The following is a 23,448-nucleotide window of genomic DNA, read 5'->3' as shown; positions in this document are numbered from 1 at the left end:
ACCAAAAACGGGCCCCGCTCGGCATGCTTAAAGCGAGCTACCCGCTGCAGTGGAAACGCACCATAAGCACATTTACTCAAATACTGTACCTAGGTAAAACAAATTTAAGGGACTAGAACTTTTAATGAGTATTTTCTCTACTACATTTATTTCACAAATTGAGTTACTTTGCTGATTTAGATAATCAGTACAAAATATAAATCGACTAATACATTATCATATATTATTATATGTTAAACTACCCTGTAGTATATTAAGTAATTTGAAAACAGTGGTGGTATGAATGTGGCTTTCTTTCAAACACCTTGATAGCTCTCTTGTTCAGCTGTTCTATTGGTTTCAGGTTTGTGGCACAAGCAAAAGAGACAACATGAGATAATTTCAGTGTTTTCCCATGTACAAAGATGACCGCATCATCGGCATACATTTGCACATTCAACTCAGGACATACATTAGGCAAGTCATTAATATACAGAGAAAACAGTAATGGTCCAAGAATGGAACCCTGTGGAACCCCAACAGGGTCCCTAGCCTTAGAACCTCTTAACCCTAAGATTATATGTTTTACCTCAACCTCTGTGATTTTCACTATTTATGAAATACTCATTTAGAGAGTTGGCCAACACTGCAGGGTCTTTTATCAGGGCATCATTGATTTTTAATTCTAGAACATTATTTTCCTGTTTGGTATGTTTACCTAATAGTTTATTTAAGATATTTGCCAAACTTTTTTACCGTTACCTTTGGCACCTCCAATTATCTTGATGAAAATATTGCTTTGGCCTGTCTTATTGTTTGTGTTACCTTAACACCAATAGTTGGTCTCTAGATTTCATTAAATTCCTGCACTGTAGATTCAGCCAGGGAAGATGATGTTCCTTCCTGTCCCTAAGGCACCCTCTCCTTGAGAAGACATTGTATCATTAATTTGAGATAGAATACGATTTTCAGAGGACAGACTGTTCCCCGAATGAATAATTTTCACTGCATCCATAAAATGTTGTTGCAGGTTTTTGGGGATGAAGCGAGAACCCAAGGCAGGGGTTTTAGGTGTGGCCATGAACCTTTTTTTTGTGAGTTTTCTGGCAAAAAGAACAAGATTATGGTCAGAAAGACCAGTCAGGAAGTTGTATGTTTTAACTATTCTTTCAGCTTTGTTAGTAAATACTAAATCTATCATAGTCTTGGAGGTTTTGGTTATTCTAGTCGGTTGATCCATTAGTTGTATTAAGTTGTGACTATCCGTGATCCGTTTTAAGTTCTTTTTATTTTGTTTGTCATTCCAGTTTATGCTAAAAATAATTAGCTCTTTTTTTGAGTCACAGGAATTCAGCATGAGTTTTACCTGGACATAGAAAAAGGACAAGTAAAAAAGGACAAGTAAAAATCTCAAGGCACACCGATGCGAAATAGCCCTTATAACACGTGTTATCACTCATATCATGTAAAATATCTGTAATGTGCATAATTATTTACTAATGCCAAATAAAATGTGACAAAGACAACTATATTACTCAAGAAATATTTATTAACGAAATATTTCAGAAATTAATTTGAAACTTTATCAAATTAGGCTTCAACAAAGCAGCAACACACATTTAAACCAGACAGGTCACAGCATTAAAAATGAGGCAAAGGAAACTCAGCAGAAATTCAGCACAGAGAACCGTCAATGCAAGGAAGCTGCATTGTCCATGGTCCTGAACTACAAATTATAAATGTAACATTTCAGCAATCAGCATTGAAACATGTGCTATTGTAAATATTTTGCCGACTTACAAATTAGTGAGATACATGTGCCTGTCGGGGCGCGCAGAATTTTGTAATCCTTGGTGGCACTGAGGAGAGGGCCACTCGCAAGTCCTGTTCAACAGAGAGCTGTGACCTCCTGTTGTTCTTCATGTAAACCAGAGTAGAGAACGCCAACTCCAGAGATGGGGTCGTTACTAAAAAAATGACTTTTTAAAAAAAAAAGTAATATATTACACTACTTCGTTACTATCTACATAAAGTAACTCGTTACTTTACTCGCCGAGCACGTACGAACTGCGCATGCGTGAGTGGCAATAACTTTCCTTACCAGCAGGCAGCAGTAGTGTGTATTTGTCATTCAAAACAGGCAACAACCGGAAGACAGAGAAGAAGAACAGACTACGTGATGTAAACAAAAAAGCATGTGTTCTTTGCAGGTGTGTGTTGAGGTTTGACGTGGTGTTCACAGCAGTGGATAACAGCTTCTGGCCTGGACACAGTTTGCACCTCACCGTCACATTCCTGTCTATTCTTCGGACGAACTCAAAATAATGGGCATACCTCCACCCCTCGAGAGTTATCGCTGACTCAGCCATGTTTATGCAGCACTGCACGTGGAGATGTGGACGCGCAGAGTACGTACATATAAACCTACAAAGTACTGATATAGTAAATTAAAAAATAATTATTTTTGTGCGGCACACCGTTTAGGAACCACTGTTGTAGAGAGTCTGCCAGGAGTGCCAGATGAATGTACTGTACTTGCCGACCATGGCCAAAGTGCTTGATATTCAGCCATGTTGCTGGTGCAAATAACGATGTATCCCCCGCGTGTTGTTTTTCCAAGGGGGCAAGATGAGTGGTGTAGCCAAACAGAGGCCCGAGATTCAGAGCAACCATGCACAGATAGATTGCTGCCACTGCGCCCGAAATGCCCGCCGCCATCTTGCCACGTCACGTCACTGCCAGTTGCAATTCAGTTTGTCCAACACCCACTCTACCTCCTTCCTCAGTGGTTCCATCATTCTTTCAGGAATTCTGTAAGGCCTCAGGCGAACAGGTTTAGTGTCCTTCAGTACAATGTTATGGTTTATCACATCAGTGCGTCCATGTTTTTCTGAGAACAATGCTGGGAAAGATTGCCTGCTCCAGAGGGGCCTGGAGTTTACACTTCTCTCTGTACGGCACCATGTCAGCCTCCTCTGCTTCCAATGCATCATCTTCTTCCAGCTGGACATCTTGGATCATCAGAACATGTTCTCCACCTGCCTTCTGGTCATGATATTCTTTTAAAAGGTTTACATGCAACAACTGTTTGCACTTTCTTTTATCAGGACAGAGAATTTCATAGGTCACAGGGCCTGCCTTTCGGGTTACTGTATAAGGGCCTTGCCACTTGGCTAGTAACTTACTTGGCCCTGTAGGGAGCAGTATCAAGACTTTCTGGCCAGCTTTCAGCTCTCTTTCACACGCACGTTTGTCGTACCACACCTTCTGCTTATGTTGAGCTTCATGCATGTGTTCTTTGACCGTTTCTCTGTAACTCTCCAGTTTGCCTCATCTGCAGGATGTACAGTAGGAGATGATGCTGTTGGTTATTGTTGCCGTTGCCTCACCAGCCACCCAGTTCTCCTTCAGCACGTCCAAAGGGCCTCTGACCTGTCTGCCATATAACCACTCAAAAGGGGAGAAACCAGTTGAAGCCTGTGGCACTTCTCTGTATGCAAACAAAAGGAAAGGCAACCATTTATCCCACTCTTGCCAGTATCATCAATACATTTTCTCAACATTTGTTTCAGGGTACCATTAAAACGTTCTACAAGACCATCAGTTTCAGGGTGGTATGGACTTGTTCTGATCCCTTTAACCCCAAGTTGCGAGTACAGTGACTTCATCAGATGGGTCATAACGTTTGTACCTTGATCTGTTAAGATCTCTTTAGGGATGCCCACTCTAGAGAATAGCTCTACTAAACACCGCACTATATGCTTGGCCTGAATGGAACGCAGTGGATAGACAACTGGATATCTGGTGGCATAGTCACAAATAACAAGGGCACATCTGTGACCCTTGCTACTTTTTTGCAGAGGACCAATTATATCCATGGCTATTCTTTATTATTATTGGTAATTATTCATCATTATTGGTAATGGTTGTAGAGGGGCTCTGTTTTAAAGTTTGTTAGGAACTACAACCTGACTCATGGCACGTTTTACAGTAATCAATTACCTCTCTGTGTAATCCTGGCCAATAGAAACGCTGAGCAATGCGATCATAGGTTTTTGCCTGCCCCAGATGCCCAGCCCGTGGAACAGTATGACCCACATGCAGGATTACTTGGCGAAACTCTTTAGGAATGACTAGCCTAGGTTTCTCTATGTCTGCCAAATACAAAAGGTTGTCTTTTATGATGAAGGGATCCCCAATTACATTGTTCAGCCCCCCTGTGCTTGCATCTTCATCCCATTCTCCTGACTCTCTCTGAAGTTATCTGGGATTTGCCATTGGGGCTCTATGAGGGGAGTTACAGGGAGAGTATGCTCAGGGCATTTAGCCCTATCGTGATTTCTGTTTTTCTCTTTACGGTGCTGCCGCCTTGTTTTCTTAAGCTTATCACCCCCTTCACACAAACTATCATCTGCATCTGGTAGAGGTTCTAACCAGTGTTTCCGCCAGGGGGGTGTCTTGCCGTCATTTGATGCCCTTATTCAGCTCGGGACTGAACGCGAGCCGAGGTCGTCCAAAAATATTAATAATTTGAGAGAAGATTGAGAGTTTTTATCGCTTGAAATGACTAAAAGGAAAAAGGACATCCCTGTGTCGGAGGGGCAAAGGAGTCTGGTGGGAGTCTTTTCGGAGTATTGAAGATCGTTTCCCCGACATCGAAGGTGCCTGCTACAGGACAACACGGAACGTGTGCGATTTGGACGCAATGAGCGGGGGGGTTTTAGTGAAGCCCGCGTGTGAGCTGCGAGCACCAGGGCCTCGCAGCGACACTGAGGCTCCGTGGTAAACTGTGGTAACATGAAGAGCCGTTTGGGAGCCGAAACAACCAGCGCTTTAAGAGAGCCGAGCCAAATGATCCGGCTCACTAACGTAAAAAGACAGTATCTATAAGGGACGGCTCAAGTCAAAATTCAATTTTTTTTACATGGGCTCTCGGGTGGACGCCCTCTCAGCCCTGGTCTGGCGGAAACACTGGTTCTAACCCCTTGGTCATAGTACCTACATAGGAGTACGCTAGTGAGTTTTGCTGTACCAAGTGGTCTAAGATTGGCAAATCATCCCCAAGGATCACGTCATAAGCTAGGTGCTCTAGCACAGGGGTAGCCACCTTTTCAGCCCGCGACCCCCAAAACAACAGTGCCAGAGACTGGCGACCCCTGTCAACTTCATTTATTTAAGTTTTCCGCACTCTCGCAGGAATATCAATGGAGTAAGCTTTAAGTTTTCATTCAATTGCATGATATAACCCAGCCCACACCTTCGTCACATATGTTGCCACTTGTTTGTACCATTTTCAGGCGATTTGTAATCTGTTCTAGAAAAACTGTTTTTTAAGATTTCAAGAAGCATAGAGAACAAAGAATGGATGTATTTTATGAACATTTATCCATGCTGAAAGTAGATTTAGATGTTTTAGGAGTGAGATAGAGATTATTATCTAATGCATCCAATGAAGCATTGCATGAAGTCTGTTGATGATCAGAGGCTGTTGTTGGGGCTGTTTTGTAGGCAGACCACGCAGGCCAGCCCAATGGTCACCAAGGTTCATGTTTTAATAGCATTTTTACAAAAAAAGCCCAGGCGAGCCTAACATGTGGAAATGGCTTAGACCTCAGAGTTAAACTTGGGCCTGCGACCATAGTTTTACTGTATTTTGTTTTGAAAATCCACAGCGGAGGTTTGTGTCGTACGACATGCGGTGTATTTTGCATATCTCTCAGTAGCCAACGATCTGTGAGTCTGTTGGCTCCGTAATAAATGTAGTCTACATTTCATAAGAGGTGTAAAACCTGTGAGCATTTTAAATCGCATTTGAACTAAATGCTTATATAATCTGAAGTTGTATTTGTATTGTTGATTTATTGTGTGAACGAGGCGATATAGAGAAGGTGAAGCTGTCATTATTAGGCTGTTATGTACTGTTGGAGTGGTGAGCAGGCCTATTGTTTTTGGATATGTGTGGAGTCAGGTGGTCCGTGAGTGTTTTTTTATTGGTGAAGTGTCCTTGGTATGAAAAACTTTGAGAAACACTGCGCTAGTGGATTGTCAACGGGGGAGCCTCGCTGCAGGGAAATTATACAGATGGCCAGTCCGCCCCTGAAATATGTCTATTCACACATTGTTATTATTAATAATAAAGAAATTGATACAATTTTTTTTTAATAAAAAATATATATATATTCAATTTTTATTTTGTAATCATCTCGTGACCCCCACTTTGGGAACCCCTGCTCTAGCACACTAACAGTTAGCATAAAGGCTTGCCCCTTCAACCTCAATGATAACATCTGCAGTTGGGTAATCTTTTTTACATCCATGAACACATGTGATATTTACACTAGTTGTGATAGCCACGGTTCGCCACTGCCAGCAAGGAACAAACACAAAATGCCCCCCTCCCTCTCTTCCCAACCACATTTATAGGAGACTGCCCGCCTTCACAAACCAACATGGCCAATGAGGTCATGGTTCTGAAAGCGGAGTGAAGGGTTAAATACAAAACACTTCCTCACGTGTATGCAGAAATGTTATTTTAAACAACACATTAAGTTGACGAAACACTTGAGTCAAATGTAAAGTCAGATCCACTCGTGTCTTAGACGGGGCTGTGATATCATAAAACTGTTAATGTACGCATTCAAACACTCAGTAGTTTTTTTTTTGTACCAGCTGTTCTGTATTCACCTTGCAGGTGAAACATGTGGCTTTTATCCTGGATAAAGTGTTTAAGTCATGGATGTTTAAAGTTTAACTTCTTAATATTTGTCTAATATTATAGTTTACTTTTCATTCAGGAAGTATGACGCTGCACTGACAGCACCACCCTGGTCTCACCAAAATACGTGAAATGAACACGTCTCCTTAATTACTTAATTTATTGCATTACGTGGTGGAGACACAGAATCTGCTAAATGATGTGTCGGCACCACGGAATTTCTGCAACGTCCCGCAGTGAGCTTAATGTTTTATACTCTATAAAACGTTTTTAAAATGTACTTTATAGCTTGTAGTAACTCACGGGAGGCTTCTTTTATTTGATTTTTATTCACAATATTTTTTTGTATTCATCAGAATGTATTAGTTACGATTTTTTGTTCTCTAAAAACAGTGCATTGTGTGTAATACAACTGTGATTTGTATTAAATTATTTATTATATTCCTATTTGATCATGTTCCCCCTTATTGTAGGCTAATATTAGTCATTTGAAAAATATATATTTAAGATGGTGAAAACCTCTCCCCCCACATGATCAGAATGACGATGGTTACTGGTTTTCACCATCATTATCATCATTATATATTTTTCAAATGACTAATATTAGCCTACAATAAGGGGGGAAATTATCAAATAGGAATATAATTGTCTTTTTAAATAACGTAATCTAAAGGGAACAATCTATTTGACACAGCTGAAGCTCTGGCCTTCCTTAAAAACAAACTAATTTAATAAAAATCACAGTTGTATTACACACAATGCACTGTTTTTAGAGAACAACATTTTTTAACTAATGCACCATAATACATTCTGAAGAATACAACAAATTATTATGAATACAAATACCTCCCTTGAGTTACTAGTAAAGTACATTTTAAAAACGTTTTATATAGAAGAAAACAACATTAAGCTCACAGCGGGACATTGCAGAAATGAGTGTCCACCACGAAAAAGGATCCTCATTCACTTTATATTGGGGTTGTTTCTGTGGTGCCGACACGTGTTAAGGAGACGTGTACATTTCACGTATTTTGGTGAGACCTGAGGCCTGTACTACGAAGCAGGATTTTCGCCTAGCGAGCTAACTTCAGCGGAAACTCTGGGTTTCTTGACGGCCGGCAAAAATCACCGACTGTGTGAACATGAATAGAATATCACCTCCATCTTCAGAGCAATCTGACTGTTATAACATTAGCGTTAAGAAAGCTTAATTAAATATCTGCCACAACATAAGTAACCGGATCAGAGTACATTAAGTACAGTCCGCGGCATATCACTTCATAATGTATCATATCTCTCCTTATCTGAGTCAGCTGAGCCGTATCTGGCCGTGCAACACTCACAGTGTCACAGACTGTATGCAGAAGGATTATTTTAAGCAACACATTAAGTTGAGGAAACACTGGAGTCAGATGTAATGAAAGTCAGATCGTGTGTTAGACGGGCAGTGATATCATGAACCTGTTAATGTACGCATTCAAACACGTGTTCTGCTCCCAGCTGTATTCACCTTGCAGCTGCAGCTCTGAGGCTCTGATCCTGATCAAGTGTTTAAGTCATGGATGATTAAAGTTTAACTTCTTCATATGTCTAATATTATAGTTGACTTTTCATTCAGGAAGTATGACGCTGCGCTGTCAGTATGCTACTCCATGTTTGTGATTGGTCGAATGCTCCAGATACCACCCCTTTCATGTGAACGCGCACCTAGCTAGATAGGACACGGCTGGCTTGAGCGATCCACTTGATAACCAGCGTCGTAGGACAGTTTAGCGAGAGCGCGTATGTTTTGGATTAGGCCAACCGGCTAACTCCAACATATCCAGGTTAGGTTGAACCAGGTTCGTAGTACAGGCCCCAGGTTGGTCAGTACTACGAATCCAGTTCAACAGACCCTGGATATGTTTGAGTTATCTTAACTAACCCTAACAAACGAGATCTCGCTAAGCGGTCCTACGACGCTGGTTATCAACTCGGTAACTCAAGCCAGGGTTTCTCTCTCCAGCTGAGAGCGTGTTCACATGAAAGGGGCGGGGTTAGCAACATTTGACCAATCGCTAACATGGACAAGCGTACTGACAGCGCAGCGTCATACTTCCTGAATGAAAAGTAAACTATAATATTAGACAAATATGAAGAAGTTAAACTATAAACATCCATGACTTAAACACTTTATCCAGGATAAAAGCAACACAGCTGTACCTGCAAGGTGAATACAGAACAGCTGGTAAAAAAAAATGTTAAATTGAATGAATTCGTATATTAACAGTTTTATGATATCACTGCCCCGTCTACAACACGAGTGGATCTGACTTTAATTACATTTGACTCAAGTGTTTCGTGAACTTAATGTGTTTTTAAAAATAATACTTCTGCATACAGTATGTGACACTGTCAGTGTTGCACGGCCAGATAGGACTCAAGAAGCTGACTCAGATCAGGAGATATGATACATTATGATGTGATGTGAATGATAATGGGACACATCGACGTCTGCACTCAGTGTACTTATGTTGTGGCAGATATGTAAGTGCTTTCTTAACGCTAATGTTCTAATAGTCAGATTGCTCTGAAGATGGAGGTGATATTCTATTCATGTTCACGTTCACACAGTCTGTGATTTTTGCCGGCCGTCTTTCCTGCAACAGCAGTTTAAACTGTATTTCCTTTCTCCTGTAATATGACTTGATAGCTTTAAACTCCGCACACTGAGCTCTGATTGGTCAGCAGGCGGTGCTTTCACTGAGTTGATCTCTTATCTGGAATCAAACCTGCTCCGGAGCAGGTTTGCCGTTCAGCATCAGTTACCATGGAGATCTACCCCGGTAAGAAGTGAACCAGCGTCGTAGGACCGGAAACCCAGAGTTAACCCTGAAGTTACCTCGCTAAGCGAAAATCCAGCTTCGTAGTACAGGCCTCTGGTCGGTCAGTACGCCCGCCCCTTTCACGTGAATGCGATTTACTGAGTTGATAACCAGCGTCGTAGGACCGCTTAGCGAGATCTCGCTTGTTAGGGTTAGTTAAGCCAGATGACTCAGAGATATCCAGGGTTGAACTGGCCTCTTCGTACAGGCCACTGATTGATGAGGCTAAGCTAACCTGTAGCTGCTCCCTCCACACTCACATCAACTTCATACAGACATAAATAAAGCAGCTGTATTCGCCACACAGGAAACACACATTTAAAACGGTTTTGCCTGATGTTTTTGTGCACACAAGCATTCATCAATGGTTCGGAAAGTGGCGCTGTACCTTAATATAAAAGATTGTATTTGCGTGCATTTCCTGTTCGGAAAATGGCAATGTACTGAGAGTGGAGGTGTCCTGAGAGTGGAGGTGTCCTGAGATGGAGCGCTACGTCATGAACGCAATAAATCATACCCTGGTGGGGGCTCGCCCATGTGACCTTCAGGGGAATCTCAAAAAACCCACACACAAATGCACAGCGATCCGTGCACAGAAAGCGGTGTGTTTGCAGGTTCAGCGGATTTAATGGAAAACAAATGTGTGGATCAAAAATACATATGTAAAACTTTTGTATATGAAACACATTTGTGTGTGCATTGACAAACACAAGTGTGGATCCTTCTGTGTGTATTATGAGACTGTTCTGAGCCCATGGTAATGGACTGATGGCGTATGTATGCAGGTACAATGCCCTTGTTCCATTGCTGTCCTTTGTTAATGGAAATAACTCGTGACATAATAATAATAATGATAATGCATTTTATTTATAGAGCGCTTTCCTGAACTCAAAGACACTTTACAAAGTAAAAAATTCTTTAAAACAACACAGGTAAAATACATAAATCACAACATTAATTACAGATTAAAAGCAGTTCTGATAAGGGGAGTTTTGATTTGTGATTTGAACATGGTGAGATTGAGGTGGTCACGGATGTGTTTGGGGAATGAGTACAAGAGGGGGGGGCAGTGACGGAGAAGGCTCTGTCCCCCCATCTTCTATATATTCCATTCAGACTTTGCACCAGTGACATTTTGTGAAGATGAACCAAGCTAAGACCTGCTTCACTTCTACCTCCAGTAAACACTCGGCTCTCCACACGGACTTAATTGGTACTGTGAGTGCAGAGTCCACTGGGAGGGAGGCTGACAAACACTCTCCTCCAGGGAAGACCACCTGAGCTCTCGTAGACTTTGTTTGTCTCCAAAGGATGAGTGGGAAGCTTCACCTTGTGGCGAGCTGGGTCGTTTGAAGGCCCTGCTCCTAATGTAACTCTGCTCTTGTGTTGATATCGGCTCAGACAATAAAAATGGGAGTTAATGAGATCTCAGGAGAATGGCGATGCAGCTTTAGTGGCTCAGTTCATTAAGACTTTCTGTCGCAAAGGTAACAGTTGTTGTATTTCATACCTGGTTTTTGCTTCCAGAACATGTAATAATAATGTGAACAACTCTCCCTTAGCAACCACCACACACACACTTAACACTGATTCAATGAAAAGTCCCTCTGTTTTGTTAGCCTTGCGTTGAAGGTCGATGACCTTTAATTTAATGTTGATTTTCTCTTTCATTTCAGTTATCAAGGATCCCCCGTTCAAAGTGGAGGAGTCTGGATACGCAGGCTTCATCTTACCTATTGAAGTTTACTTCAGAAATAAGGTACATCCTCAACACCTGCTTGATTCTCAGTCTCTTTTAATCTTTTTGGTCCACCAGGTTTGTTTTACTACCGAATGCTATGGCTTTAAAAATGTATGTTATTGCTTTTTTCATTTAAAAAAAAAAAAATGATATTAAAGAGGGTTGAAGATATTGCAATAATGTGGCTACCGTTTGAATCACCTGGTCCCCAGGAAGCTTTTTAAGCAAAATATTGGTTAATATTGAAGAAATGAATTCTTCAATGAAGAATAGCCCTTCTAAATCTTAATTGTTTTAGAAAACATTTTTTGTTTGCATTTTATTATTCAGAATTAGATTTTCACATTCTTCTTATGCAGTGAGACTTTTTAATTATTATAATTCTGATATTTGAGTCATCGTTGTTGCCTATTATGGGATTCTTTTTTTAATTTCTCTGAAACAATTTTGTTGTAAAATTACCCAAACTGTGGAAAACAATATCGCAAACCTCAAGTTGACCATGGTCAGATTAACACGTAATGCTTTTAACTTTGGATGTTGAGTTTGCTTCATTAAAGTCGTGGAAACTAAATGATGGACAAACCAGTTTCACTTTCTGCATTAATATATTTTTTCCCGCATGATTACGAACCCAGACTCAGTGCTCACTTTGCAGAGTTCCCAATAGGAGTCCGAAGCTTTCATAAACATTTCCAGTAGTCCAGAAATATTTGTTCTAGACTGTGTATAAGGTTGAGCCATGACATAAATGCACACCTAATTCTATCATTGTAGAGAACAAGAGGAAGTTACAAATGGTCTCAACACAATGCTAAATGTGGGCTTCTCGTGATGCAACCTTGTGATGTTGATAAAGAATATAATGTAAGTTAGGTCCTGACAAACTGATTTTGACTGCCTTCTTTTTTCCCTCCCTGGGTTGATGATCGCTTCTCCTCAGGAAGAACCGAAGAAAGTTCGCTTTGACTACGACCTTTTCCTCCATCTGGACGGCCACCCACCTGTCAATCATCTCCGCTGTGAGAAGCTCACCTTCAACAGCCCAACAGAGGAGTTTCGCATGAAGCTGCTGAAAGCTGGAGGGGTAAGAGAGCGAGGGGGGGTGGGACTTGAGTGACATGTCTTAATGGGAAACAGCACCTTTTCTGAAGCCCTGTATTTCTCTTGGTTCAGTCCCAAACATTTTGAATGCAACTAAGGTGTCCTGATAACGTTTTTGGTCCCAGTTCTTACTTGTAATTTGGTATTGACAGTCTATCAACATTAATGTTGATAAAGTATGTAACTGAATAGATTCCTCCGTGCTTTTCACAAGACGTTTTTTGCAAATATTCAAGTTCTTGAGAACAGGACCTTGGGGGACTCCACTCGTGAGTAAAGAAGTACTGTTATTGTGTCCCTTGAGGTAGAATGTGAAGAGGGAAAGGTGAGAGCTTGCTAGCTCTTGTCAAATGCTGCTGAATAGTCTAACAGGAGGATGGGGAGAGGAATGCTGAGTTGGCAGTGTGGAGTTCCTCTGTGACATGAAGTAGGGCGTTCTGAGTGAAATCGCCTTTTTAAAACGTGCCGGTGGGTGTGGAGAAGATTGTTCTGGTGAAGATATGGAGAAAGTTGAGTGAAGACAGCACCACTCGTTAATGTACAATATTGGGTTTCTGCAAAAGGACAGGGTATCCCCAGAGCATAGTGGTGTGCATGCACTCTGTAATCTGTCCTTGCATATGGAGCAGAATGCTGCTGTGGCTGTTGTTAATGAGAGCTTCACACTGCAACACAAGCACAATGCTGTAAAGTACATATGTGACCTGCTCCATCGAAGTCAGTCGCATTGATCCGAAGACACATTTAGAGTTGTATACACTGTTGGACAGAGGAGAGTCCTAGCTTTCTAATGATATCGGGATTGTCTTTGTACTCCAAATATTAAGCGAAATATGTCACATTATATAATGTCTGTTACAGAGTCCTCATTTTGAGAGAAAGGCCTTTAAAGTGTCCTCTTCTCTGGAATCCATCGATCTGATTGGTTAGCGGAGCAAATGATCAAAAATACTACAGAGGGAAAATATTTTCATTTGGATTACTGGTCTGGGGGAAGCTTGCGAGTGCGTGTGTATGTGTGTGGTTGTGTATTTTTGCGTTTGTGTGTATTGTGTTTGTTTCCCGGGGAAAACCCTCACGAGAAACACCGGCTGTTGTTATGCCTGCTGTGACGTCAAGTTACTCCGTTCTCCGCTTGTCATTATGCCGAAGCTTCAACGTTGTATTTATCATCTGAATTTGCCGAAACAAGTTTAATATTCTGAATGCCAAGACTTTGTTTAATTGAAATCAGATGAAAACAAACTGTAACGGACCCTGACGTGTTCTCTATGATTACTATGCCTACATTCATAATGTCAGCGGAGGGAGGGGGCGGCGCTGCGGAACAGCAGAGTGCGAGTGAGAGCTGTCTTCTTCCCTTTACGAGCTTCAAACATGTATTTATCGTGTGATTTTGGAAATGAAAGTTTCATATTCTGAAAGCCAAGACTTTGTTTATTTAAAATCAAACAAAACACCCGAACCCCGAAAACCTAGTTTTTTACGCAAATCCACGTTTATTTTGAAATGAGCCGTTGAGACTTCCGACTGATTTCGATAGAGCGGGTCACATATGTTATTTTATTTAGCCAATGTCTATAATTCCCCAAAAATGTCCTGCTATAATCCTTAGGGTGGGTTTGGGACATCAATAGCTGCTTCCTCAGTGTTCAGTCAGGCTGCTGGCCCTCTGCCAGAGGACACCTGTAGTGGAAGCTTTATGACTGGAGCTAAGTGCTCTCTATTTACTTTGTCCTGCACCCTCTTCTTAGCCTCAAGAAGAGCAATGGCTGACACGGACCATATCCAAACCACCACTACTGAAAGATCTTATATATCATTTGTACATTTGTATTCAATTCCAAGTTCCTTTACCACACCTTGTTCAGTGTTGTGGAGATTATTGTTTTATTATAAAATGATTTGTATTTTATAGATTGTGATCTGATTATTCATATGTTCTGTTGTCCCTCTCTTTAACAGCAGCGGGATCCTAGCAAACGAAGTTCAGAAGAATCAAATGTAAGATTTCCATCATGCCTTGGGTTCACTGAGGAAACGTGTGTAATGCTAACGGCATTGGACATCTCTCCAAAGTGATTTGTAATTGGTTATGTGTAACAAACCCAGTCCTTTTATCCTGGCTGGGTGATGTCCAGTCCCTCAGCACTGCAGCACAGACCGTGAGGCAGCTGTGTTGTCTTCACTTGTATATGCTGCCAATGGTTCCAGCTAATGACTGCACGATATTCCAGCAAATCAGACAGCTTTAGATGTTAAAGTGTGTGCTGTGAATACATTAGCATCTCTTGGCTTTGAAGACGCCAGTGCGCTAATTTTCTTGAGGCTAATAACAAAACCTACATTTATTTCTACTAGACCATCAAGCAAAGTGTATTTATGAAGTACAATATCACACATTAAAAATGTGCCTCAGGGGCTGATTTATAATACTTGTTAAATGATTGAAGATTGATTAGATTGGCTATTCTTTGTGTGATGAGGTCAGCTCTTAATATTAATTGGCAAAAATGTTCCAATCGATTCTTTTGAAATGTTAGTGAATGCATGTGCCTTTGAAGAAACCGTTAAACTTGTTTTCAATTTCAAAACGTTTTTTAAGTCTTTTCTATTGCGACTGAGAGAATAGGAATCATAATAGCTAACACTTTAGGAAGCGTTGGAAAATATATTCCAATAAAAATGTTGATAAGAATGTCTTCAAATCAGCTAATGCTGCCTTCAGCAAACAAGACCAGGATCAGACCCAGCATTAAGGCCAGTTTTAGGTACTCAGATCTTATTTTCCTTTAGGCCGTCTAAAGCAAAGATCCTCTGAATATGTGTCTTTCTGGTTGTCCTCCTGCAGCTGATGGTGATGCAGGAGGGCTCCACCTCTCTGTTCGGACAGCATATGAAGCTGCCTTCACTCCCCAGCTCGCTGACATCCACCTTCTTGGACCAAAAGAAGAGCAAAAGCTTTCACGGGTCAAAGGTCAGTGTCGTTTCCAGGTACTTGCCTGGAGCAAATCACACTTGTCCCTCCCGCCACCCACTCTCTGCCACACCCAGCTCTGTAATATTTCACTTCTTCAAAGTATGCAGGCTTTAATCCCCCACATATTCGGCAGGTTCAAAGACCTCCAGGAAATTTAAACTCAAAGATTTCAAAGGCTTAAGCAAACTAAATCTTGGCTGCTGCGGAGCCATAAACAAGACTCCACTGACAGAGAAGCATGCTGGGAATCTATTTTCCTACATGTCCTTTGAAGACTTCTTATGCATAGAAGCATTAATGTTTGACAATATACGTTTTAGAAGCTACCTGTTAGATTTGAGACATTACTGTATCTTGTGCAGCACTGAATCCTCATCATCATAATTCTAATAATAATAATAACCTTCATTTATATCGCGCCTTTTGAAAACATAGTTTACGAAGTGCTTGAACATACAAATCCACGGACAGCAAATGAATAAAAAGAACTGAAACTAAACATGAGAAGTTAAAAACATAGCAAATAATAAAACAGAAATACAAAGAAAGAGAATTAATGAAAAATGAAATAAGACTAAAAGTAGAATCACATAAAATCAATTCCAAAACAGTTTTTTTTTTTTTTAAAAGTGATGAAATGGAGCAGGCAGATGTTCCAGCCCGGATCAGAATCCTGTCCGTCTGTAAGCCAGCATGATGTTTCCATTAAGTGTATTTTTAGTCCCTTTAAATAGTGTCATTTAAGAGCCACGTTAGGAGAGGCCCATTTCACATGGAAACAGTTTCCAGTCTAAACACTGTGTGTGTGATGAATTACTTAGAGGCAGGAGGTCACACACACACACACACACACACACACACACACACACACACACACACACACACACACACACCACACACACACACACACACACACACACTCTCGCTCTACTTGCAGAACCCCTCTCTCTCTCCATCACATGTTGAGAATGATTGCACTGGTACTATAACACATTAGATATTGTTGTAATAAATCATGGCTATAGGACAAAAGTCTCAGACACTTTACTTTCTATCTGTTATTTATTACAATCATTTAATTTCACAAGCATGCCTGAAGTATTTCACTAACTTTTGTTTTATTGAGTATATGTTCGCATCAAACTGTATTGGTTAAAATGTACATATACAGCAGCTCTGTACTTCTACTACTGCTATCAATAAAATCATCCACAAATGTATTATAAGTTGTAAATGGCTTGATCCAGATATCTTGTTCTCTTAAAAACTGTATCTCTGGAAAGTAAAGAACGTGCTCATCATATGACTGTAATTATGACGTGCTGACAGTATTATTAATATGATCCGCCCTTCAGTGATTCACATTAACGTGTGCCACTTGCTAACCTGCCAATGGCATGGTGCTGAAAGGTTTGGTAAAAGGTGTCAGAGCGCTGTGGCCTGTCCAGAGCACTAAAGCCTCTTTATGTGGGGGGGGGGCGGTGGAGGAGCTGCTGGAGGTCAGAAGGAACCGGCAGCTTTACATCCTGAGGTCCCGGGTCACCAGCAGATAGCCAAATGAAAGGTTTTAGAGGTGCTTGGGCAGAGTTGTAACACTCCCCGTCGTCTAGACTGCTTTAATGGGTTTACTGCATTGATGAAATATTGACAAGGAGGCTGGAGGTGAGACCCAGGGACAAATGGCCCCCGTCGTTAAGAGGAATGCATTTCCTCCTTTCTCCGCATTGCCCTCTGCTCCACTTTTAAGGTTGCGCATGTGTGGCTTTTGAAAAGACCCCCTCACGCCACGAACAACACCACTGAAAAGAAGTCCTGAGTCTGCTCTGTAAGCCCATAGTGGACTGAGAACGCACTCAGGGCAGCATGCGTGTTTCCTCTCATGGAAAAGGCAGAGCATTCATCTTCATCTGACCTAGCTTTTGCTCGCTTTGTTGTTTGGTGATGTGCTTTTTACAAGAACTACACATTATATATATATATATACAGTCTAAAGTGCAGTCAACACAACAAGAGGACACATGATTACATGAGACATTGGAAAACATGTCTTTCCTCTTTTGGGTTATTGGGATATATTCAGTGGCAATTGACTTACTTTAGGTTTTATAAAGGCAAGACAAGTCCATTCCAATCCTTAGACATTATTTTTGAGTGGCTAATTATGTGCTTGCCCCATTATGTTTGCCCACGGACAGAAAGTATGCTTTTGCATAATCCTTTGAGCTGAAGTGTATTCTATAGCTTAGATGATTCTGTGTGATTCTGCTCCAACACCCCAATGTTAGTTAGAATATCTTGTGTTTTTTCAAACATGACTTAACTTGCATTCATGTAGTTTGAACATTAGCCATAAGTTTAGAATTCTTGCTAGGCTAAATCCTGGTACAGTCTTTCATTCTGTAGGATGTGTTGAAACAATGTAGGATCTCTTATTTGTTGGCTCTGATCCACAGGATGGCTCCAAAGGAAGCAGCACCACCCTTCTCACCACCGCAACAACCACCACCACCAGCACCAACAACATCAGCTTCTCCAAACTCCACAAACCCTCCAAGGACCACAAAGACAAGACTCCAAAAGACTTGAAAGAGCCCAAAAGTGCCTTCAGAGACTCTGGCTGGGAATCCAGCAAAGTCCCCAAAGAACCTTCCAGGAAACCCAAAGAGAACCAGCCACTTCGAGATATAAATCCTAAGATGGGCTTCAAAGAACCCAAGTCTTTGTCCAAGGAGCATCGGCCTGAGGGGATGACCCCTGGGTCAGGGCTAAACAAGCGTCTGTCCAGCTCCGACGCCGACGATCTCGTGACCAAAAAGCGTAAAAAGGGATTTGCGGATCCTTCGGGGAAGCAGACGTTGGGGTCAGACGCTCCACATGTGGATAAGAAAGTCTTGAAGGATAGATCGCAGATGAGAACAAGTAAACTGCGACCAGAAGTTGATGAGGCAGAGCGCAGGAAGGTGTCCACACTCCCCCCGTTCCAGGACCTGGGAGAACACAATGACTCTGATATGGAGGACCAGTCCCACAAATCAGATGTAAGTACAACCTCTTTTTGAACTGTCAAATGTTTTTGCAACCAAAAGTATAAGAAATGTTGTTCTGTTGTCTGCTAGCTTATGGCGCGTTTCCACTGCAGGCCTCGCTCGGTTTGGTTAGGCCTTATTAGGCCCGGCTCACTTTAATGCTGCGCTTCCATTACAGTTTAGGAACTGGGGTAGTTACTATAGCAACGCAGTGTAGGCGGAGCCGTGACGTCATCTTCAATGAGAGCCCCAGAAAAACAACACAGCCGTTAGCTCTTAGCACTCAGAGCTCACAGCTCCTCATATCTGTTCAGAAACTAGACAGAAGTGAAACCAGTACAACCCACAGACTGCCTGTGTCGTGGAGAATACAGTCGCTGGTTTATTTATGTCTGTAGGCCGTTGTTGTGAGTGTGGACGGTCGGAGCATATATAACGTTAGCTTAGCCAAGCTCCATTTAGAAAACACGCATTTTAAAAGGGTTGTTCGCCTGCCGTCTGTCTGCAGACTTGTCACAGCATTAATTCATGGTTTTTACTAACCGGTATCAGTGTGTTGTTACTTCGGCATCATTTTGAAACGTGTATTACAATTAAATCACGGTCAAATATGTTCATCTTGTTGTAGTTGTAGCTCCCTTGCCAGCGGTTCTCTCTTTAGTTTAGCATACTCAGCCTGGTTGTTCCTGGCCCTTGAACCACGATTTAGTCGGGCCAGAAAAAAGGTGAAAAAGTAGCCCCGGGGCAAAACTAGGCCAAGTGGAAACGCAACCAAAAACGGGCCCCGCACGGCTCGGCACGCTTAAAGCGAGCTACCCGCTGCAGTGGAAACGCGCCATTAGTGAAGCACCAGATTGAATTAATCTGTTTGCTTAGAGCGGGGACACCCATATCCTGTCATCATCACGGATGTTTAATAAGCAGCTGTCTGACCCTGGTACAAGTCCAGAGCATTGAACTCACTGATCTGAGCATGCAGGCCACTTTACTGGAAACAAGTGTTGAAGGGAGGGGGTTGTGGAAAGATATCCAATTCTTGGAGGGGGTGCAGGGGTTTGCTGGTGGTCAGTCCTTCCTCAGTGTGGAAAGGCTATAAAATCAGATGACAGACGAGAGAATACTCTTGGAGGTCTGGGCAGGGGAACTGGAGGGAGGGGTCGGCACCATGAACTAGTTCAGCTACATTCAACTGGGTGGCCGAACAGGAAGAGGACACGACTGAGGAGAGATTTTATCAAGATGAAGTTTTGTTTCTGAATTAACAGCAAATAAGTGTTTTTGTACACTAAAAGTCTGTTGGTATTGGAATCAGTGTATTGTGGACGTAGCATGTGCTCACGTACTAACATACAAAGTACTTCTCTCTGCCTCCACATCAAGAGTAGGATTAGAACAACCACAGTGGCTCCTTTCATGAATAGGCTGACATTAGACTGCATGGTTGCCTGGTCCATGCCCATTTGGTGGAGAACCTCCCCATAAAGACGGCTGTTTTAAAGCCAAATAGTGGACAAGAAAGATTTATGGTTTTACAACACCTGAGGAGAAAAGGGAGAGGCGGCAGTAAATAGCATAGAGTTCCCCTTTAATCCTTTTCGCTTTTGAAGGAAGAAAAAGGGTGAAGAAAGGTCTAACCCCCGTGCTTTGAGCGCTTTTCTTTTATGCGATGGTATTTTCATTTCTATTCTCTGCAGCTTGTATAAAGTGTGGGTCTTTGTGTGTCTTCCTCCGTAGGAGCAGCTTGTTTAGCCAGGGGAGTTATTACTTAGCACTAGCAGAACCTGTGTTTTTGTCTGCTCTGTATGTAAATGCCTTGCAGCTTTCCCATACAGAGGCTGGGGGTCGAGCTGGTTGTAAAAGGGATGTGGGGTGACAAATGCCAGGTGTTTGATTCTCCCCAGGCTAGCAACTCGGGTGGCCGAGCGCCGCTCTCATTTCTCATGCGACCACTTGTTTGATCTTGCTGTTTTCCTCTGAGCGCGGGGCCAGAAACAGCAGAGAGGAGGACATGTGGAGTAGGTGATGACATGAAGGGAAAGCCGGCTGGCTGTTAGCATGAGAACTTTGCTTTAGCACACTGGAGCTGAGTGATCTGTCACTGGCACAAGTGTGTGACATATGGCCCTTGTTCATAAAATGCACATCATCACAGAGACATGTGCAGTAGATAGCTTAACATATTTTCATGATAAGCTTGGTATTGTCAGGAATGACTAACAAATATTGTATTTATTAATATTTTCTAAGCCTCTTTATAAACAGTTTAAGTTAGCATTTAGAAAGAAATGCCACGTCTAACCTCTGCATACATTAGTCTCCCTTAAACTGAAAAAAAAACATTGAAAGAAATATGAATAAATAATGTAAGTTATAAAATGGACATTAAAGATTTTAAATAAATTATTTTATTCTAAGTTTTCATTGAAGTTTAGTTTATATGACCTTAATTTAAGGATAAACTTAGCTTGTGTAGTCCGGTTGAATCGAACCCTGGTGCGTTTAGCCGCGTGGTGCGGTTCATTTGGGTCGGTGTGAACGCTGTCCGAGACCTCTGAAGTGAACTAAACAACCGGACTCTGGTCCGCTAAAAGAGGTGGTCTCGGAGCGCTTGCTTGCGAACTCTGGAGCGGTTCATTGCTGGTGTGAACGCAGTCCGCACCAAAACATAGGAAGCGTAGTGTTTACGTGTCACAAGAACGCGGATGTCTTCAAAATCTTTAGCGAAAGAGTCTTTCAAGACATCCGCGGTTGTTTAGTTTAAGAGTGAAGCAGAATGAAGTGTTGAACAGTGTCGTGTAAAGTAAAAACTCTCCGTGAGCTACATAAAAGTAAGAACACCTGTCGTCGGGGAAACCCCCTCCTTACTGCAGAACGTCTCTCTATATGTGTTATAATGTTTTTTAACGCACGTTGTCTGATTATAATCATATGCGCGGGCCGCTCGTGTCTGTTGATCTCCAGATTAACAGCCGCATGAGAATAACCTGCTGAAAGGGCCGATGCTCCATGGCGGAGGCTCCGGTAGAAATTGCCGGGATTTGCGTTTTTACCCCCTTAATGTCTGACCAATGGTTGAACAGCATTTCCGAGCACATGACTTGTGTTCAAAGTTTATAGTCCGTTTGAGTTTTGCCGTGTGAACGCAAACCGAACCTTCTGAAAAATGAAACAATGTAACAAACTGTCGCCTGGTGCGCACCAGAGAAGCGACTATTAGGTGTGAATGCACCCTTAAACGATTTTACACATCAAAGAAAACGAAGCAAAACACCCAGAATTCCCCGGGTTTCCTCAAGGTAGACAAGTTGAGAAAAATACAAAAGAATAGAACAAGATTCAAACTGTTGAGAAAACCATGAATATGTGAACTGCATGTGTAACATTGAGCGGATACATTTAATAGCAACCCACAACATCTTGGTATGAAGATGTTTCATTCACAATAAAACGGTTTTGTTTGGACAGCCCCTGCTGAATTAGACAAGCTGACCAAAAGCTCTCGGTCAGGTTAGTCTTGTGTGCTGGCCTTTCTCTTTTGGCCCTCCTAACTGTGCCAAGAGTTAAGAGAAGAAGCCAGATTGATGCCAACACACAGTGACTAAAGACTATTTATCGTCTTTGAAGAGGGCAGCTTGGTGGCTTTGAGTAAAGCGGGACAAAAGCCCTTAAAAGGAGTGCTGGTAAGATTGATGGCTCCCTGAAGAAGCTGTCCCGTAAACCAACAGACCAGCTGTGTGTTGTTTGTTGGCAGGAGGTGACAGACATTGAAGTCGCTCTGTCTTTTGTTCTCACTCCTCTTTTTATCTCATGTTTCTTCTTGAGGTCGCTTCTCGCTACTTTGTAGTTCGGTACCGCGGCAACAGCCTCCTTTTATATACATTTGGGTTTGTATATTGACAAAAATTGCATTTAAACTCTCTTTTAGAATGACTTGTTTTAAACTTGCACAACACGTTGTTCTGAATGGGAAACCCACTATGAGAGCATATTGTGTTGAAGAGTTTTTATACCACAGTACCTTCTACCTGTCACATCTCTTGTACTCCTTTTCCTCTATCAGAACTTAACAGTAGGCAACATGGGGCTTCCCTTATCTAACTTTGAAATACTTTGAAATGTACATTTTCTGTATATTCTCTTGAGTTCTGCTATATTTGACCTAATTAGGACTTTTCAAATGCACACTTAAAAAGGCAACATAATGTCTGGTTACTTATGTTTGTCTAGCAATTAACTGACTGCCCATCAGTCAATACAAAAAAAAGGTTGGTCGGTGTGTGGGTATGTGTCTCCGTTAGGGATGTAACGATATATCGAATATCGCAATATCGCGGCAAATAAATGTCTCAATACCGTCGTGAGACTGACAAAATCTACCGCGATCTACTTTTTCTTTTTAAACCTTTATTGAACCAGATGGTCCCATTGAGATCATTGATCTCTTTTTCAGGGAGACCTGTCCAACATGGCAGCAAGTAGGTTACAACATGAACATAAAACAGAACACAAAAGGACATGGTATTTACAGTGCTACATGTACACACCTAGAGACATTGACAAGTACCAACAGTATATGTATATCTCTGTCAATACGCCTCACCTTCTTGGGAAAAACTGTATTGTTTTTTAAATGGTGGAGAGACGATGCACAGTTTGACCCACTGCTGTCACCCATGGCCAAAGCATGTCTCTCAGTCCCAGCAACATCAGTACCAGCAAGAGAGTTGTTTCCACAGCAGGGGGTTTTGCAAACGCCCAAACATCCCAGCTTCTACCTGGAAATGTGGACGTGCTCATATTCCTGAAAGATAACCTTGATGACGCTGAGTGAGAGAGTTAGAGTTGAGTTACTTGAAAAACTAAAGTGAAACTTGATTTATTCTATTGCAGGGTCTGATTATTATATTGTTGACACTTTAAAATACTACTATCCTACTAAAATGCTGTACAAATCAGATTTATTATTCAATAAAGAAAAAAAATTAAAGTAAAAAAATCAATATCAACATCGCGATAAATATCGTACCGTGGACTTTTTA

General features: G+C 41.7%; 1 protein-coding gene across 3 annotated transcripts in view; it reads left to right on the top strand.

The window, feature by feature from the left end:
• The window catches only part of mllt3 (MLLT3 super elongation complex subunit), a 93,817-nt gene that overhangs the window by 49,456 nt on the left and 20,913 nt on the right, over positions 1-23,448 (top strand). For all 3 annotated transcript variants that reach the window (XM_071206480.1, XM_034106199.2, XM_034106198.2), the window contains exons 3-7: positions 11,235-11,317; positions 12,243-12,386; positions 14,369-14,407; positions 15,255-15,380; positions 17,837-18,421. In XM_071206480.1, the coding sequence (XP_071062581.1) occupies positions 11,235-11,317; positions 12,243-12,386; positions 14,369-14,407; positions 15,255-15,380; positions 17,837-18,421 (977 nt within the window). The remainder of the gene's footprint in view (positions 1-11,234; positions 11,318-12,242; positions 12,387-14,368; positions 14,408-15,254; positions 15,381-17,836; positions 18,422-23,448) is intronic.

The sequence above is a fragment of the Pseudochaenichthys georgianus genome, chromosome 18 (genome assembly GCF_902827115.2).
Source record: "Pseudochaenichthys georgianus chromosome 18, fPseGeo1.2, whole genome shotgun sequence".
Classification (NCBI taxonomy): Eukaryota; Metazoa; Chordata; class Actinopteri; order Perciformes; family Channichthyidae; genus Pseudochaenichthys; species Pseudochaenichthys georgianus.
The sequence above is the reverse complement of the archived record's forward strand: the minus strand, read 5'-3'. Positions and strand labels throughout refer to the sequence as shown.